Here is a 20,615-nt window from a genome sequence, read left to right as displayed (position 1 = left end):
ATCCATGATGTAAATTGCTTAATGGGGTCAATAAGGTCTGGAAAGTTACCACACAAACATCAAAGTCCATTATTTAATAGATACTACCAAATCGCTAATGTGCAATAAGCACTGACCTTGAAATGTGCTGGGAACAAAAAATGAAGAAATGCTAATTTTTTACATTTTAGATAACATTTTAATATACAATTAATGTAAAATATCTTTGTAGAATCTTTCAGGATGACTAAAAAAAATCTCTAAATTCTCACACAAAAAAGAAGGATTTTTCCTATTCACAAGGATAAAATAAGCAAGCGGCAAACATTACATCAGCACATACATATCTGGCTCAGATGCAGGGGTTCGAGTCACCTGAAGTATGCTAAAAATATTACTTTTCACATAACTCTGCTGGAGTTGCACAAACTGCAGTGCCAGTCACCCGCTGAGGTTAACCTTTGAAACCTCATCAGTGGCATTCACAGTCACAGGTGGTTATTACCTCCAGGAGCTCAAATACGTGACATCACCAACGCTTCTAAAACAGGGAACATCTCACCCTCCTGCCAAACCACAAACCGTTCCGCATGTCTAAAGGTAAATATTACCAATGGTTTCACACCATCCTCCTCTATGATGCCCCAGCAACATCATTCTCACAGACTGATCCTGCTCTGACATCTCAGTGGTACAGTTTCAGTCAAATTCAACAATGTTTATAATCGCAATGAATGAGTACATCTGAACATCATGAAACAATTCCTTTCTTATGTCTCTCCTCCTCTGCTGTGCCTCCCACTGCACTAACAGCAGCCTGCGGTCAAGGAGTCCATTGTTGCAACACATACATGGGTTCTGTTGGCTTCATGGTCTAAGGTTCCTTGGGGAAAAGGCTGGCATGTTGGAGATGACAAATGGCAGAAGACTTTTGTTTAACTCAAAATGTTTGAGCACATGGGTGCATCGAGGGGTCAGTTAGAAGTCGGTGTCCCAACCCGACATTTCATCTGGAGGGATTTCTTCTTCAGGAGGATAACTGTCAAAGTAACTGTGGTCAGTGGGTCCCTTCACCTGGAGAAAATTAAAGAGACAGATCAAATAAATAGTGAGAGAATCAGAAAGAAAAGGAAAAAACAAGATGATGTACTGATATAATACTGTGCAAAAAAGTTTGAGGTCAGTAAGATGTTTTCTACTTTTATTTAGCAGGGATGCATTCAATTGGTCAAAAGTGACAGTAAAAACATTTATAATGTTACAAAAGATTTCTATCTCAAATAATGTCTCGGTTACGTATGTAACCCTTGTTCCCTGAGTAGGGAACGGAGACGTTACATCATGACGACGAATGGGGTTTCACTTAGAAAGCCTCTCATCTTCGAAAAATAAAACGAGCCAATGGCAAAGAAATGCCATGGGTCTGTGGAATTTGCATTGCGTAACTCCGCCTTACCTCGTGGGTATATAAGGAAGTACGCTGGCAACATGCAGATATGTTTCTTCGCTGAGGAGCCGAGACTGAACTCCGGCGTTCCAGCGGTACAGCGGAAGTGGCAGGGAGACGTACTCAGGGAACGAGGGTTACATACGTAACCGAGACGTTCCCTTTTGTGGTCACTACGAGTTACGTCGTGACGACGAATGGGGTTCCCAGTCTAATTACGCCACCTCACTGTCTTCCAGTGCCCTGCATAAGTCTGAGATCCCTGTCGTGAGACTTACACGGACGAAGGACTCCTACTTAACACAGGAATACCAAGGTACACTGGGAAGCATATCTCAGTGGAAATATGCAATCAGTGCCAGCCCGAAAGGGGGGGACTTACAGAATACACATATGACCCAGGAGGGGGCTGCATATAGAGAATCACTGGGGTGTCCGGCCGCAGGTGAAATATTTCAACCCCAGGGGTGGCAAGGTGGCTTGCCAAGGGAAAGACACATGCTCAGAGAGGCTTACAGTGGAAACACACATGTGGGGGTCGCCCAGAGGGGGAACCATGCACATGGCGGCACCTAGCCAATTGCGAAAGCTGCCGGTGGCATAACTCTGGCGTTGAATAATCAGAATAATCGCACGTATCCAGTCCGTGGAGTGGAATGGCAGGCAAGCGAAGACACCTGAGCGGGTCCTAGTACCGGCTGGTTGAAGCGAGTACGTGAGAGGACACTGGCTCCACTCAGAGGTTAAAGAACCTGGCGAATGTGTTCGGTGTCGCCCAGCCTGCAGCTCTGTAGATGTCTGTTAGCAAGGCGCCATGCGCTAGAGCCCAAGAGGAGGCCACACTCCAGGTGGTGTGGGCCTTCACCCCAAGGGGGCACGGTCGACCTTGCTGCTGGTATGCCAAAGCAATGGCGTCCACTATCCAGTGAGACAAAATTTGCTTGGAGAGAGCCTTTCCCCTCAGCTTCCCACCATGACAGACAAAGAGCTGGTCTGAGGTCCTGAAACACTGCGTTCTGTCTACATAAGCACGGAGTGGACAGAGCAGTGCCAAGGCTGGGTCTGCCTCCTCCAAGGGCAGCGCTTGCAGGCCCGCCCCTCGACAGCAAACCGTAGGAACGGTCTGTATCGAGGAGAAAGAAGATATGAAAGTAGGCGTCCTTCAGGTCGATCGCTGCAAACCAATCCTGTGGCCGCACACATTCCCACCGGATTTCTTCGGTACAATGAAGTAGGGGCTGTAGAACCCGGACTTCATTTCGGCTGGAGGGACAATCTCGACGGCACCTTTCGCCAGTAAGGTAGCGACCTCCGGTGCCGCCCTCCTGCGACCTCCTCCTGCCCGGGGCCGGTGAAGGCTGCGGAGCAGAAGGGGAGGAGCCACAGGGAGGCGGCCTCGGCGGGAAGCAGACTAAGGAGACCGCACGGACGGATGGCCGCAGTTCTCAACCATACCGCCGAAGAGCCCAGCCTGGGACATGGGGGAGCTGAGAAATCGAGTTCCCAGACACCCTCACATCAACCTGGCTGAAGCCTATTCCTGGGCCACACTTGTGGACATAGAGATCACGCAGGTACCGATGTCGCCCGTAGAGCGAGGTCAGTAGTGTTCGTGGCGGATCGACCAGCCCGGACATGGGAGGCATAGCGTCCCTGCGTGGGGGTGTGGTCGAGTTTCCACGTTCTGTTAGTGTTGGCCAGGGAAGGACCAGCGTTCCACGGCGGCCAGGTTTGACAGAACTCCCGGGTCCGCACTGCCAAGAAGGCAAAGATGACACACAGCACTGCATGCCTGTGCCACAATAGTGGCAGAGAACATACAGACCATGATCGCCGCGACAATGAGTGCAGTGAAGGCGGAGGACGCCCACGGGCCACGATAAGTCATGGGAACTCTCACAACCCGGAGGCGTCCTGATGCACATCCGGGAAGAAAGGCACTGGGGGCGAGTGCTGGTAGTGAAGCACGCGCCGCGCCCAGGAACCAATCGTCCAGCCTACAGTGCTTGGGGGAAGGCGGCGCCACTCCAACCGCCACTTTCAGCTGCCCGGGAAAGCATATTCGTCAGCTCTGGATCTGACTCGACTAACGCTGTAGACTAACACTCCCGAGGCAACGCAGTCGAATCCTCATTTCCAGAGGAATCAAGCCCGCCCTGTGATGCTGTGAGTGACATGACATCATCTGCCAGAGTTCTGAATGAAAAACTGGGTCCCCGAGAGGAACCAGCCACACACTGAAGCCCCACGGTTTGCGATGTGGAGGGGGGCGTGGCCCGAGGAATGACTCGTCAGTTATATGCCACACCATAACCCTCAGATCACCCTGGCCACCAGCCAAAGTATCCCCTCTCGAGGAAGAGATAATTTGGGGTGTGGCAGAGGGGACTCTACCCACATGGAGATCATTGAGTCTCGATCTATAAACATCACGATGGTCATGTTCCCGCAATGAAAACATGACTCATCCACGAGCGCTACGAGTGTGATTAAGCCCAACACGCGAAACAGCGCTCGTGACCGTTAGGCAGATGGATCACGCGCCCACATCCAGAAAATACACGGGCAAACCGTCTTGAAAAAGATGTGCCGCGTGCAGCTCTTTTAGAGAGAGGAAAAGCTCAGCAGAGTGCTGAAGCGCCCAGGGAGAAACACACACACTGTCGGCAGATCACTGCACAGATCAGCAGCAGGCAATCAATCTCGCTACATGCAAATTCCGCAGACCCATGGCATTGCTTTGCCATTGGCTTCGTTTTATTTCTCGAAGATGAGAGCGAAACCCCTTTCATCGTCACGACGTAACTCGTAGTGACCACGAAAGGGAAATGCTGTTCTTTTGAATGTTCAATTCATCAAAAATACTTGAAAAAAATCATGTTTCCACAAAAATATTAAGCAGCAAAATGTTTTCAACATTGATAATGAGAAGAATGTTTCTCGAGAATCAATTCTTCATATTAGACTGATTTCTGAAGGATCATGTGACACTGAAGACTGAATTAATGATGCTGAATATACAGCTTTAGCATCACAGGAATAAATTATATGTTACAATATATTAACATAGAAAGGACTTGTTTATAATTGTACATTTCACAATATTACTGTTTTTACTGTATTTTTGTTCAAATAAATGCAACCTTGGTGAACATAAAAGACTCTGACCCCAAACTTTTGAATGGTAGTGTACATGTCATTTTATAATACATGATCCCATAAAAATCTCTAGATGATATGTGTCTTACCTCTCTTTTAAGTGGTGATATCAGACTTCTGGATTTCATACCACTCCAGCTAAATCCTGTAAACCATCTAAACACCAACGAACAACATCATCAATTTAATAACTGTTGTAAAATGTATGTAGGTGACAATTATACCGATTTCAAAGTTAGTGTTTATGGATGCCCACTGAATGCAAATGTGATGTTTGCTAACATGATAGAAACCTGTTTGTGGTCAAAGGAAAAAGAGCAAAGCATCAATTTAGTCCAAAGGCTGTATAAGTTCAATCAAGAGCAGGCCCAGAAAAAGCCAGAAGATCCATAAAGGTCAAGATTAGAATCTCCTCAGATTTACTGATTGATTTGATTAAGAGTGACACGTGTTACTGATGGAACAAATTCCAGAGATCTTGGGTTATTTAGGGTGCCATCTAATTTAGTCAGCACCATTATGAAAAACCAAGCATAAGTGTTTTTTCAAACATGAGAAATCTGAAAATGAAAGACAAAAACAAGTAAAATATCTGTAGTAAAATCTGCAACCACACTATATCCGCAGTTCAGTATATTGTGTGGGTAAGCAACTACTTAATAGTTAATGTCTTTGAGTGTACAAAGTCTGAGGGTTCTGACCAATATTTTGTTAAAACATTTGAGACAATACAGTTAAATATTTTGTTAATTTTGTGTTAATACATATGGCATAAGACAGTCAAATTTATGAAATTGGGGATATTTTTTAGTCAAACAGCACCAGATTTTGACTGTTGTACACTTACCTGTGTTTTTTTATATCAGTTATTCCATTCTTTAGATTGCCCAGTCGCTCTGAAGGGTTTTGTCTTTATAAAAAAGAGAAAAGCAAAATCATTTTATGATATATTGCAGAGGGACCTGAATCGTTTCAGAAAACAGGTAAAACACATAAGAATAATTTAAGAAGGATGCATGATCATACCTGCACAGCTTTCGGATAAGGTCACCTGGCCTCTTGGTGATCTTTTTAGGGAAGTCCATCTTCTCAATTCCTTTCAGAATGAATGTGTATATAATCATCTGATCTGAGCCAGTAAAGGGGGGGCTTAAGGAACAATCAGATAAAATACGTTAGAGTAGGTCTTTCATGCATTTGTATTATTAAATGTTTTCCACTAAAACTTGAGCTGATGCAAACCTTCCTGTAAGAAGTTCAAAGATCAGGATTCCAAGAGACCAGAAGTCCACACTGAGACCGTGACCTTTATTGAGAATGATCTCAGGTGCAACATACTCTGGAGTCCCACAGAACGTCCAGGTCTTCTGGCCACACTTGAGCTTCTTAGCAAAGCCAAAATCCACCTGAGAAAACATGCTTGGAATCAGTATCGCTGCACTGAGTTTAATAAGTGAATTCTAAGTGAGGTTTAATGACTTTTGCTCACCAATTTGACGTATCCATCTGTATCCAGCATCAGATTCTCAGGCTTCAGGTCTCTGTATATGATGCCATTGTTGTGTAGGTAGTCAAAGGCCTCTGTTACACAGCCCACACAGAACTTGGCAGTGTACTCATCAAAACTCCCCCTGGATCAAAACAGAAACTTTTAGCATATGCATCAAACCAGTAAAACTGTAGCTGTTCCGGATGCATGAAATAGGTAGATGTGATTGTGCTGGACAATGCGGAACACGTGTGGGAGAGATAGACTTACTATACTATGTAAATATTGATTTACATTAGTTGGAAAGCCATCATGTGCCATCACGTTGGATGATAATGTTAAATTGCCAATAAGCTTTGTTAAAGGGGTGGTTGAATATGATTTCACTTTTCTAACTTTAGTTAGTGTGTAATGTTGCTGTTTGAGCATAAACAACATCTGCAAAGTTACAACGCTCAAAGTTCAAAGCAAAGGGAGATATTTGCTTTTAAATAAATCGTTTTTTAAGGACTACAACAAACGGCTGGTAGGGACTATACAACATTCCTCCAGGGTTAGTGACATCACCAACCCTAGAATTTACATAAACCCCGCCCCCTGAACACGATTTATAGATTATCAAGACAGAATATGCTAATCAATGACTAGAAAATAACTACACATAAGCTACATAAGTTCACCAACTAACCATTCAGAAATGTTGTCTACATGTTGTCACTTCTTGAGTCTCTCCAACTTTCTGACTCTGGTTTGAACATAAAAGGCTAAAAGTTTTTGAAATTTCCAGTGCATGTCTGTGTGAGGTAAAAGGACACAAGCTCTCGAAGCTCCGCCCTCTGTGCTGGGAGCAGCAGCTCATTTGCATTTAAAGGAACAGACACAAAAACGGTGCGTTTCTGCTCACTCTCAAAAAGTGACAACTTTAACATGCTATATAAAAATATCTGTGGGGTTTTTTGAGCTAAACCTTCACATACACACTCTGGGGACATCAAAGACTTATTTTACATCTTGTGAAAAGGGCATTATACCACCCCTTTAATAAATTGTGACCGGGTCTGTGACTAGCACTCAATTTGCCCTGGTTCGAGTGATGCAAAGTAATTTTACATTACAGAACTTATTCAGTCTGCTAAATATAATGAACTGATTAACAGGCTAATAGGTAAAAATCACATTTTAGATAAAAATACATTTCCTTAAGTAGTGCCTAGTTTATTTTCCTTTTTTACTCACTACTAGCTGACAATTTTTGAGCAACGTTAAAATAACGTTAGGGAAACATTAGTATATCGTTAAAGTAATGTTAGAATAACATTCTAACGTTATGTTGCTTAAACGTCCCCTAAATATTCTACCATTACTTTAATGTTATTCTAACGTTCACCTAACTTTATTCTAACGTTACTTTAACATTATTTTAACGTTGCTCTAACGTTTTTCCAACGTTACTTTAACATTCCCCTAATTTTTTCTAACATTATTTTAACGTTCACCTAACGTTATTCTAACTTTCCCCTAATTTTATTATAACGTTATTGAAACGTTTCCAGAACATTACCCTAATAACCCTGCTGTACGTCAGTAAGCATGCAGCACATATCAGATCAGAGATCAAAGGCGTGTTGTCAATGAAGATAGAAACAAACATACTACTGTAATTTATGATTTCTGTGCTTTTCACACTATGCTTAACCCTGACTTAATATTTTAGCTATAAAGTTGAATTTATCTGATCATTATAAACTGATCATTATAAACGCGTTTTGATTGATCTCATTTCAACATAAATGCTCTATTAAAATAATTTCAGAGCTCTATATAGGACATAATACAAAAACATCAGCCACATTTTAATTGGAAGGTTATTTTACATGGTTATTAAATAATAACCTAAAAATAACCATTAGGGAACACTTTGTGTAAGTTATTTTTAGGTTATTTAAAAATAACCTCACTGCAATGTTCTGGAAATACTAAAGATGGGGGAACATTCTGTTTTCTGGGTTGACTATGCAAACATTAAATGCATTTTACTGGATTTAATGCATCCTGAACTTTGTTCAAACTAGCTTTGATCAGGATGTTCTTATCCAGTATGTGTCTAGAGGAAGTGCTGGCTGGTGTAGCTGTTTTTAACGAGTTTTGATGAGGTCCACACTGATTTCTTGGCTCCGTCCAGTTTCATCAGGAAAAATCCCACTTTACGAGTGCATTGGTCAGTAATTTTCCCGCTCAAGCTAGAACACGACGGTTGTGCAAATAGATTTTTTTTAAACGGCAATCGCATATTTAGTTTTATATTTCCATTTGTGGTATTGTAAATTACAAGGAAGAAAAAAAAAACTTTGAAATGCGGGACACTGCTCATGTCTTGCGGGACGCAGGACGAGTAACAAAGCTACCAATTCCGGGACTGTCCAGCTTTTGGTCACCCTAGCATGAAATGGAGCTCACCTGTCTCTCAGAAGACTCCAGATTTCTCCACCCAGACATGCCTCCAACAGCATGTATACATACTTGTTGTCTTTGAAAGTGCAGTACATTCTAAGAGCAAAAATGTAAAGATCAGATCAAAACATAAATACGTTTTGAAATTCACAGCTTGCAGTAACATTCACTGCCACTGACTTTTTTCCTATGTTTGGTTAAATTAAGCATTTTAGGTACGGACCTTATCTCATAATTTAATCATTTGAACACTAAGGGGATTCATCATGAATATCTCTTCAAAAGCAATGAAGAGGGAAATTCAATGATCAGATTATCTTTAAGATCTTCCGATATTTCCTAAAACTCACAAGACTAAACAGGCTTTACTAAAACAGCCTGATCATACTAGATGAACATACTTTACAATAAAAGGAGAGTTTGTTTCAAGCAAGATCCTCCTCTCTGAGTAGATGTGCTCTTCCTGTCTGTTATCCACGATGTGCCGTTTCTTGATGCATTTCAGAGCAAACGTCACATTCTCATGCTTCACTTTCACCTAGAGCAAAACAGGCATCATTATTGCTCATCTCACTCCCTCACTTTGTGGGAATGATTTCTCTTTGAATGTTTTATATCATAAAGAAGAAGTGTGATTATTGTGAACAAGCTTCTAACCAATTCAACTCTGCCAAAGCCCCCAACTCCCAGCGTGGCAATAACCTCGAGGCAGCTGAAGGGTATAGTGGATGCAAAGCTGCTCTCTGTCTCTTTCAGCTCTATCATATCATGTGACACTGGTGTGGTTGGTGGGGTGCAGCTTCCAGACCTTCTAAAAGAAAAAGTAAGTGATTGTCATTATTTTGGTCATTCTGTTTAAGACAATTATACAGAGTGGCAAATTTGTCCTATTTTGGATTGGTTACTAAACAGCTGAAAAGAAAAAATACAGTTGGGTCTGAAAGTTTAAGAAATTCTGGGGGTTTCATTTCTATTTAAACTTTTTAAAACATCTGCTTTATTTCTTGGCCACTAAACAAATGAGCAAATTTGAGACACTGACCATTGTTCTTCTAATAAAGTCATTTTAAGTAATAAAATTACAAAAGAGAAGCATTTATATGAGTGGTCTCAGACTTTTGGACCCCACTGTATATATAGATAAATCGGTGTATTGGAGATTCAAATGCTTAAATACAGAAAGTAAAATCTGGCATTTTCCAAATAGCTTCAACCAGTTGAGATGTTCTTATATTCACACTATATAATATAAAATATGTACATATGTACCTGTTGTGAATTATGCTCAGTTCTTCAATTCTGTCAATTGGGGATTGTTGATAAGTCTCAGCCTCTAGTTTTTACCTTTACGTGAAAACACTTTTTTTTTTTCTTTTTTTTTTGAAGAACTGTGCCTGTAGTACAAAATTTAGTGCTATTTTACAGCACAATGGAGTGGTAAGAAGTCAAGGAGTCATAAAGACTATCACTGTTTTAATTATATATATATATAAACTTACTTAGCATGTCTTTTCTTATCGTCTCGTGCTAAATTCTCGACGTAGCTCTGGAGGTACTTCTTAAGCTCATCAAAAGTTCCAACAGTTTGACTGAAGGTTCTAAGAGAAAACCGTTGTTATTGTCACAGACCACAAGAAACATAATCAATTGAATGACGATGATCTTCAAGTGTGAACTCACTCTCGATCAATGACAAGGCATTCCACCCCATCCTCATCTGCTATTATATTTGCAGATCTGACATCATCACTGTAGTTTGACAAAGTAGGAACACATAAAGTGCATTAGACATAAACTGAGAATAAATGGCCCCTAAAATGACAGTTCAATGAATATGTCTGTAATATTCTATTAACTAATATACATGTTGACGAGACAAAGATGAAGCTCTCTGCTACTGCAGACAGTGATGCTAAAAGTCCCCATACTGTATACCAAAAGGTTATTGAAATAGGATTAAAGTGGGGACATGAGAATTGAGCTGGGGATTGAAAAAAGACAGCACCTGATGAGGGCCTTCTCTCCGAAATAATCCCCTTTCCCCAAGGTGTTGATGATCTGAGGCTCTTCATGATCCTGTGTGCTCTGTGTGACTTTAATCTGAGCAACAGAGAAAGACAGAGATTGCATTTCAAAACGAACAAACCATATTAGTTTTTGAGAGAACCACATTCACAGATTAAAATCCTTCAACTGTACACAACAAGTATTCAATAATAATGATATTGAAGAAATGGAGTTAGTTTGTTCGTTCATTCTCAATTCTCTATAGAATGATCCACTAAAACACGATGACCCTCTTGACCTTTCTGATAGGCAGTTTTTGGTGGCCAGCACTAATGGTCTTATTCCCAACACACTCTCGGACATGGTGGCGACAGGCTGACGAGAACCACCATTTCCGGTAATTAAATTCTCTCCCCCTCAGTAAAACATCTCCCTTCCTCCCGTCTTGAGCGACAGTAGAGCAGAAATTAACAGGGGATCTGAGCCTGACTAGCTCATGCTAAACAGTTCCTGTTGCTTCCCAGTGGAGAGTCCTGTCTCTTAACCCCTTCGGTGTCGAATTACTGATTTATCTGAATGCGCTCAACCTCCCAAAGATCCAGATCGGTGTCTGCAGTGAAGTCCATGAGGATTAGTGGAGTGGAAAAATTGTGCCTCAAAGGGGATAAATCACTTTTATTTTTTGATGGTTTAGCTTTAGCATTGAATGGTGTGAGTACATAGCATAACCTGGGTAGTGTATGTACCTAATGTACCTAAAATGATGTATACACTCTCGTCTTCAGTAGGCATGATGAAGGGCTATACACTATAATTAATAAAAGTTCCTGAAAAGAAGGAAATCAATAATAATCACACAGCAAAAGCACATCAGTTTTTACATTTTAAATTATAGTAGCAATTCATTTTAAGTATATGTAACCTCTTGGAATGAGACATGATTCAATGTTAAGCATAGTACGCTAAATACAGTAAATACACAAAACCAAGCTTTGACAAAACAAACTGATGATAATAGATTGCAAATTACCTTTCCATTGGCGATTATGTAAAAAGTGTTTCCTTCTTCTCCCTCCCGGATGATGTAGTCTCCTTTATTATAATACTCCTGGTCAGCAAACGCAAGACAAAACTCATTTAGCTATTGATTTTACCATCAACCCACTGCTGTCATTTTCCCGGAGAGGTTCCCTGAGGGAGACAACAGGAAGGCCGCCATGTCTGCTTTCACAATGATATAAGAAGATATGTCTCCTACACTTATTGCTTACTTACATACTTGTCAAATTTCATAAAATGTGTTTCCTCAATAGAAGAAATTAAAAGGCTAGGTCACCCAAAAATGAAAATTCTGTCATTTACTCACTCTCAAGCAGTTTCAAACCAGTATGAATTTCTTTCTTCTGCTAAACACAAGATATTTTTGTTCAGCAGAAGAAAGAAATTCATACAGGCTTGGAACAACTTGAGGGTGTGTACATGATGACAGAATTTTCCTTTTAGGGTGAACTAGCCCTTTAAATTGTACAGTTGACCTTAAGGTAGCACTTCACTTACCATTAAAACAGTTCAGCTTTTTAGAATAAATAACAACAACAAAACAGCATTTTGGAACTGGTTTTAATACTCCAGAATAAGCTGTTTATGGGACTAAAATTTGTGTGGGGTTTTGTTACTTGCCTAGAGCTTGAGAACACTGTGCTTGAACTGATATCCCTCCAATTCAATGGAAGAACAAGAATGTTTTTTGCAACAGTGATTTGCTAAAATAACGTTCTATTTACAGTGGAATGGAATGATTCACCTGAAATTTGAAATTAAATCTTGTTTAGAATTTTTCAAATCTGAGTTTTGCCAAACTGAATCATTAAACCATTCTAGAACATTGTAGCATGTTCAGAAGCAGAAGCATTCCAAGACATTCTTTGAGTTTTATTTTCTCTGGTGCATGAACTCCACTGATCTCCATCCCCAACTGTCTTTCTGACAGAGCTCTGATTTGTCATTAGAGAAGCTCTCTAGGTATGCCACACTCCTCTGAGGGTCTCAAAACATTTGTCTTCTTCTAGCATCCCATCTGCATTCCATTCCCCACTGTTTAATGATAGAGTTCCACATTATCTGCATGTTTCAGTCCAAAACATCTGGGCCCCTATTGGGTTACATTGCTTCTTTACCTCTAGAGAGGGGAATATAATCAACTCCATTGGAGTGATTGAATAACGACATTCTCCTATTCGACCCCAGGGGCCGACAATCGAGAAGAATGTCCTTGATGTTTTTTCAGCATGGAAGAACATGAGGATGCTTATTTGACGTTGAGTTGACAAAGCCCACACTCTTTTAGAAAAACTCACTTGGCCCCTCATGGAGAAATGGAATAAATCAGTCAGCAGCCTACACTGGCTGATACAAACATCTTTAACAAATCACTCGTCCCCTCGATTGGAGCGAACACTTCACGCAGCCTTAGTCAAATAACTATGGTAACAATATACAGGGCCAAGTGATGAAAGATGCAATATCAACACTGCTTGTCCAAAATTGTCAGTTTGGATTTAGACATCTGAAAACTTTACTACAGATAGATATTTTGGATCAGATGGGGCTGGTTAGCTTTTTTGAATCACCAAATTTTAATAATGTTAAAAGGTTTTACTTACCACCTCTAAGCAGTCCACAATCTTAGTTAGTTTGTCCCCAGGTAGACTAGCAAGAAGTGAAACACTAAAATAAAAATAAAAATAAAAAATAAAATAGGTTAGGACATTTGTAGGAGACAAGCAATCAAGCATCATTTTCTAAAATATACAGACCCTTTCCAAAAAATTTGAATATCATGGAAAAGTTTATTTCCATAATTCCATTCAAACCGTTAAACTTCCATAGATTATAGATTCAGGGCCCACAACTTAAACGATTTCAAGTATTTAGTTGTTTATTTGTACATAATTTGGGCTTCCAGCTCATAAAACCCACGAAAACAGGATTTCAAAAAATTAGAATATTACATGAAATCACACAGTAATTACACAGTGATACCATGGTCATTGAACCAGGTTTTGGTTATTTTGGCAGTGTGGGCAGGTGCAAATCCTGCTGGAAAATGAAGTCAGCATCTCTATAAAGCTTGTCTGCTGAAGGAAGCATGAAGTGCTCTGAAAATGTCCTGGTAGACGGCTGCGTTGGACCAACACCAGCCGATGACATGGCTCCCCAAACCAACACAGACTGTGGAAACTTCACACTGGACTTCAAGCATCTTGGATTGTGTGCCTCTCCATTCTTCCTCCAGACTCTGGGACCTTGGTTTCCAAATGAGATGCAAAATTTGCTCTCATCAGAAAAGAGGACTTTGGTCCACTGTGCTTTATTAAATCCAGAGTCAACGCAGCCGTCTACCAGGACATTTTCAGAGCACTTCATGCTTCCTTCATTTTCCAGCAGGATTTGCACCTGCCCACACTGCCAAAAGAACCAAAACCTGGTTCAATGACCATGGTATCACTGTGTAATTACTGTGTGATTTCATGTAATATTCAAAATTTTTGAAATCCTGTTTTCGTGGGTTTTATGAGCTGGAAGCCCAAATTATGTACAAATAAACAACTAAATACTTGAAATCGTTTAAGTTGTGGGCCCTGAATCTAGAATCTATGGAAGTTTAACGTTTTGAATGGAATTATGGAAATAAATAAACTTTTCCATGATATTCAAATTTTTTGGAAAGGGTCTGTATATTTTTGGCATTTTTGCCTTTTATGCATTTAATCAACATTCAATGTTCATTTGTTTTATTCAAAACATATTGGTTTAAATTTTGATCTATGACTCTTATATGACTAAACTGATACAAAACAATTTAAGATTGCCCCTTTGACTCGGATTGAACTGATGGTTATGGAGAATAGTTCTGTTTCAGTTCAGTTCTATTTCATCTAATATAAGATAATATCTCTCAATCCTTTCTTATTAGACTGTCTTTAAGAGCCCTCAAATTGAATTACAGCATTTTCCTCCTTTCATGTTTGCCATTTAAACAGATAGTTATATAAGCAAGGTCACAGAGGTCACTTCAACCAGACCGTGAACTGACATTAACATCATCAATAGTATGGCTAATGCCTAATTCCTAGCTATGCTTTATTTGTTTGTTTGATCTCTACAACGTTTCATGCAAAAGCCGCACTTTGATGTTTTCAGGTCCAGCTATCACTTGACTACACAACACAGTAAACAGCGGGAGGGATGAACAGTTTGGATTACCTCCTCAGGAAGTGGCGGTATTGCTCGTGTCGAGCCTCGGCAGTCATCCGCATGATGTTGTGAAAGACTTCTCGATCGAGGGCCCATGTTTTCACATTGCTGGCCGCTGTGATCATAACAAAACTACAGGTAAGGGAAATGCCAGGAGCTCCCTCGTTCCTCCCTGAGTGGTGTCCATTTAAACTTCAGTGACTCAGTAACCAGGAAACAACAGCTGCTTCCAATAGGACCATTAGGAAGTGATAAAATTGTATCATGGTGACTTGGTAGAGAACATATTTAAGTATCCAACAGTGCACCAACAGTGCAAGTGTAAAGAAATACAATTTTGGTAATATTAAGACTCTTAGTGATCACATTAAAAATTAACCACTGAAAGAATGCACCACACTGATTTATAATTTAACATTATGGGTAACCATGTTTTACTGCACACCAGTTCTTTTTTAAGAGTGGGAATAAAAGATCATATGAGGGAAGGCATTTGAGACGGTACATCTGGCCACACAAACAAGCAAACAAAATTACTGACAAGCCAATGAGATTAACGCTACAAGATAAAACAATAGTGTTTTAGTTCTCACTGGTGTTTATTTGATAGCCTGTGGCTACATGAGGCCAATCCATGGTCACAGCATGAACTAAACACACAAAGTGCTGTCGTGCAGGGACAATTTGAATTCGGTGTAAATAAGTTACAGTATATAACATATTTGTCAGAAACAGAACTATACTCATACACATCTAAGTGAGATAGAATGAAGCACAAAGGAAATACTTCACCTTTGACCGATGCAGTCCTGGTGCAATTGTACAAGATGGCTAATTCACCAAATGTGGTCCAGACTGCTATTGATGTGAGCAGTTTGTTGTGCTGATAGACATCCAGCTTGCCATCTGTAAGAGTAAACGGTACTTAAACACAAATTGTTTCTTTTTTGCAACAAATTGTTGCATTCTGATAAAATTAGCATTTAATTCAAAAAGTGGGTTTATTATTATTTACAGTGCAGAGATAACATTGATGAAAAACTGGCAGAAATGAATAGCAGTAACTAGTGACATATGCATAGATTTCCTCATATTATCTTTATACTAATGTCTACACTCTCATAAAAATGTTCACATGTTTTCTAACAGTATGACCAGTGTGATTATAATGGAATAGTTCAATTACTTGATTCATACCTGCAAGCACAAACAAGTGGTTTCCCGGCTCTCCTTGTTTTATGACGTATTCTCCTTGCTGGTACGTCCGCTCATACATGCATTCCACCATGTCTTTGACCTGTTGCACTTCCAGTCTCCTCAGATACTGGTTCTTATTCAAAGCATCGGTGAGGAGCTTCTTTACACTGTTAAAGATATTGGTAAAAAAAAAACTGTGCTGAAGATGTCTAATTTGAGATCCAAAAAAAGATTATGAAAGATTTGGAATACTATTTTGCTTGTAACTGTGATAGCTGTGACATTGTTACTCATACCCCCGGTTTCACAGACAAGGTTTAAGCCTAGTCCCAGACTAAAATGCATGTTTGAGCTGTTTTAACTAAAAACAACTTGCACTGACATATCTTAAAATATGTCAGTGTCATTGTTTTGTCACAAGATGCACACCAGTAATGTTTTTTTTTTTTTTTAAGGCACATTTATGAAAGCTACTTAAATGTCCTAACTGAACTACCGTAAGGCCTAATCCTGGCTTAATCTAAACTCTGTGAAACCAGGCCTTGGACTGATTATGGGTTGACTGAGAACAAATTATTCAAGATGGACTAATTGGACAGTTCTCGCTATTGAAAGGCACCAGTTGTTTAATTTTCAGTGTTAGAATAGAGACAGGATAATGAATATCAGCATTGTATTTTTGCAGGCAGATGAGACCAATTTAAGCCTCCCAACATAATGAGCTTAGCATATGAAAAACACAGACTAATTAACAACATGAACAAATGGCACATCTATTTTAGCTCTTTGAGGATGCTTGATACAATAATGAATATTCTTGTTCAAACCCACACACATATGCACACAAAAAAACCATAACATGACCTACTAAGGTAACCTTACGTTCACAAACATACAGCTTTAAAGGTGCTCTAAGTGATGTCACACATTTTTTAGGCTGAACTTTTTTTTGTCACATACAGCAAACATCTCCTCACTATCCGCTAGCTGTCTGTCCCCTGAACACACTGTAAAAAAACGCGGTCTCTGTAGACAGGCCAGGCTCCACAAACGCCAACAAAAACAAACTGGCCCAGCCTGGACCACGAAACATAACAAACAGTGTTCCAGCCAATAACCGACAAGAATGATTTGGGGGTGGGGGTTGGGGGGTTAGTGCGCATGCACATAAAGAGGGGTGTGGGGAGTGGAGGAGAGAGAAGCATGAAGAGGGAAGTTAGCTAGAGGAGAGATGTCCTAGACAACGACAACGACAACGACTAACGTAAGAATTATATTCTCTTGAATTTTTATATGGCCAACACACGAACAAAGAGTTGACATTCCGATGAACAAATAGCAAAGAATAGGGAAAAGGAGAAGGAACGCGCAAAGTCCCGAATTTACATCGGAAAAGCCTGTTTCAGGAAGCACGGAAGGGAGGGGGAGGGGACGGGATGAGGAGGAGGGAGGGTCGAGCTAGCCTCCGTTTTGTTTGACAATAGTTCGAACGTCAACAAGAAGTGACATCACCCAACATCGCTTAGAGCACCTTTAAACCACATTTATTCTTTATGATAACAGGTAATAGTTAATCAAACTGTCCGTGTTGTTGCATCATCATGACACCAGTGGGTGGCGACAAGGGACATATTTATGAGTGAATCGTGAGATTACTGTTGCTACTGGTGCTCATATATGCAACAAATTCCGCTTTGACTTCGCTTGGAACTATTTCCGTTGGAGGAGCAAAAATATAAAGTAACTGGCAATGTTTTGTCTAAAAGTTTACTGTATTCATTTATAGGCATATTTCTTAAATATACCTAGTCCCAAATACTAACATAACCACTAATGACAATCAAATTCTGGAAGGAAATTGAACCCAAAAGCAGAAAATGAATTACATCTCTCACCTTTGCTCTTTCCAGACTCGTGCGCTCTCAAAGTAGAACTTTGGTATACCGCTGGCATCATACGTTCTGGATGAAGGCTCTGCAGAAACTCCAGCTTTTGCTCCTTTCCTCCTGTTGAGGGTATCTCTGAGCAGGCCTGTGAGACACTGACTGACCTTTTCCTTGATAGGTGATGGCAGGAGACCCAACTCCCCTTGATTCTTCAGTGCATCCTGGAGCTTGTTGAGTTGGAGACACTTGTTCCTCAAAGCATCAGATATCTCTGAAATGGCCTGTCTCTGCTCAGCCAACTGGTCCTCTAGATGTTTGATCTGAAGCTCCTTGGCATTCAAGTCTTCATCCTTCTTCTTCAGTTGACTCTCTAATTCTTCCACTCTAACTCTGAGGACTTGAGGAACTGAGCTTGTTTCCCCATTGTTTTTGGATTTGGCCGAGCCACTGACCTGCTTGAGAGGATTCAGCTTCATAGAACCATTTCCCATTTTGGCACTTTTATTCTACAATAAAAGATGATCAAGTTCAATTTCAGTTTGCTGTGGGATGACATCAAACAACATTATTAAAATAATTAAAGGATAATATTATTAAAAAATGATCAAATATAATATTTCAATCTTAACCCTTTTCTGTCAGTCAATTTAATGGTTTGAAAAAACTTATTTAACATTTAGGTGATTATAAACAAAATGTAATTTTTTTACTTTACTTGTGCATGGCATCTCATCTTCAATATGTATAAAACAATGCAATAATTTCTGAAAAGTGGAGTTCTACTTTGTGATAAAACATATGAATATATCACTGAGATACTATTATAGTTCTTGATAATATTTTGAATTAAAAAAAAAAATTAATTAAAGTTTTAGAAATATGTCTATAGTTTTAAATTTGTTTATATAGATTTTATTAAGTTTAATTTTAGTTTAAGTTTAAGTTTAGTTTTTTGTTTTAGTTTGTTCATTTTAGTACTCCAACTTAAACCAAACAAAAATGAGAAATGCTGCTTGGCAGCAAGCTGAAATAAATAATAATAAATAATCTTTATAAGTAATAAATGTTTTATGGTTTTGGTGTTAATTTTAGATAACTATACAGATCTAATAATATTTGCACATGAGGTCAAGTGAATTTAAATTTTTTATGTGTACATCAGGAAGGTCTCAGGGACAACCAGAGCTTGAGGATTAAATATGTGTGTGATTGCGTATGGTGTATTAATTTTAATAATGAATCTGAGATTGCCATTTAGTCCCTGTCCCTATACAGATTTGTTGATAAATAATATAAATAATGCTGCTGGTCCTTCTGGGTGTGTGCTGATCTTTTGTTGTCAGATTTAATGCTGGCATTTGTGCCCTACAGAACACAACTTTGATGGTAAAGGTTAGGGGATCCTCCCATGCCTTTCATCTACCCGTCATGTATATCTCATTATGAGGGGCACAAGACAGAATGATCATCCACATTTTCATATCTCAGATGAAGAGTGAGAGAGAGCATTTTACCAGAGATCTGTTGGCCCCAGTGATTTAGACCTAATCAATAATTTAGAGGCACAGTAATACCGGATGGCACCAGCACCCCGTGCCGTGAGTGTGCAGTATATGCTCTTTCCTGGACTATCTGGTGATGTCATTCTTTGCTGACTTTCATTGATGGAAAAAAAAATGAAAGAGGATGTTTTGTAATTCACTTTGGGTTACAAACATACAATGGACACTGGACACTCCCACCACAAAGAAGAATGTTTGAGCACAATCAGAGTATTTACAGCACAAGACCTCATAGAGATGCCTACATCTCCATACATAAACTTAAAACACAAAGTACACAACACAAAGTAGCCTATATATGCAACTTAACAAGAGTTCTTTTCTTTGCATCCAATCTGTTGTTGAATTCACAGGATATTTGATTAGCTTTATTTCCTTACATCCATGAAAGATGTATGTTATTTATTAAACAGGATGTTTTACAGTAGAAAAATACATACGATATTCAACGTAACCCTCATGCTAAGCTAAACAAAAATACAATAAAATAAATTGGAGCTAAGATTAAAATAAAGAAACGTGTTTTTTCTAACGATACATAAATGACTAAATGACTAATTTTAAAATGATATAGCCTACTACTTTTATCGCTACTTCGCGCTTTTGCGCTTTTGCATAAGCCATGCAGACGTTACACCTGTTCTTCCATTTTATCATCGGTCTAAAACCGCGCTTCTGAGAGGCATGAAGTTTAGTTTTAAATGACAAGGAAAACCCCTACCGTTTTCGTGTACAGGAACTCTTGTACTCTTAAAAGAAGACGGTTGACAGAGAGTGTTGTGTGTTTGAGTCAGCAGCACCGGTCAGCAGCTCCGTTCTGTTCACGCGCACACACTGGGCAGCATGTGTCATTTCTCCACGATAACTACACTAGCAGTCGTGATGATGACTTCATGACAGCAGGATATTTAATTTCTCTCTCTCTCTCTCTCTCTCTCTCTCTCTCTCTCTCTCTCTCTCTCTCTCTCTCTCTCTCTCTCTCTCTCTCTCTCTCTCTCATGTCATCACTCAATTATTCATTTATTTATTTTGGTTTGTTTACCGAAGCGCCTGCTGAAGTGTTAATGGATTAATGAAATGCTGTTGTTTTAAATATCAGGTTTTAAACGTGTAGTTTATTACTGACAAGATCTATTGGGCAAAACAATAGTTTCATATTTTTGTCAATTTTTGCTGTTTCA

General features: G+C 39.7%; 1 protein-coding gene across 1 annotated transcript; it reads right to left on the bottom strand.

Annotated features, from left to right (window-relative positions):
• Positions 1–161: 161 nt before the first annotated feature.
• prkg2 (protein kinase cGMP-dependent 2) lies at positions 162–20,318 on the bottom strand. Its single transcript, XM_084413181.1, has 19 exons — positions 20,156–20,318; positions 17,882–18,378; positions 15,987–16,153; positions 15,582–15,695; positions 14,799–14,904; positions 13,196–13,259; positions 11,563–11,640; positions 10,531–10,625; positions 10,206–10,274; positions 10,025–10,123; positions 9,183–9,336; positions 8,927–9,063; positions 8,532–8,621; positions 6,075–6,216; positions 5,828–5,991; positions 5,612–5,734; positions 5,433–5,495; positions 4,675–4,741; positions 162–1,053 (listed from the first exon to the last, which is right to left on the bottom strand). The coding sequence occupies exons 2-19, from the start codon at positions 18,361–18,363 to the stop codon at positions 958–960; spliced, it is 2,310 nt and encodes a 769-aa protein (XP_084269307.1). The 5' UTR covers positions 18,364–18,378; positions 20,156–20,318; the 3' UTR covers positions 162–957.
• Positions 20,319–20,615: the final 297 nt, after the last annotated feature.

This window comes from Rutilus rutilus (genome assembly GCF_951802725.1).
Source record: "Rutilus rutilus genome assembly, chromosome: 7".
NCBI classification, from domain to species: domain Eukaryota; kingdom Metazoa; phylum Chordata; class Actinopteri; order Cypriniformes; family Leuciscidae; genus Rutilus; species Rutilus rutilus.
The sequence above is the reverse complement of the archived record's forward strand: the minus strand, read 5'-3'. Positions and strand labels throughout refer to the sequence as shown.

Coding starts and splice junctions, on each gene's coding strand:
- prkg2 (XM_084413181.1), bottom strand. CDS start 18,363: ATGGGAAATGGTTCTATGAAGCTGAATCCTCTCAAGCAGGTCAGTGGC. Junction 8,622..8,926: donor AACTCTCCTTTTATTGTAAA/GTATGTTCATCT, acceptor TTTTGCTCTTAG/AATGTACTGCACTTTCAAAG. Junction 5,735..5,827: donor TTTGAACTTCTTACAGGAAG/GTTTGCATCAGC, acceptor TTGTTCCTTAAG/CCCCCCCTTTACTGGCTCAG.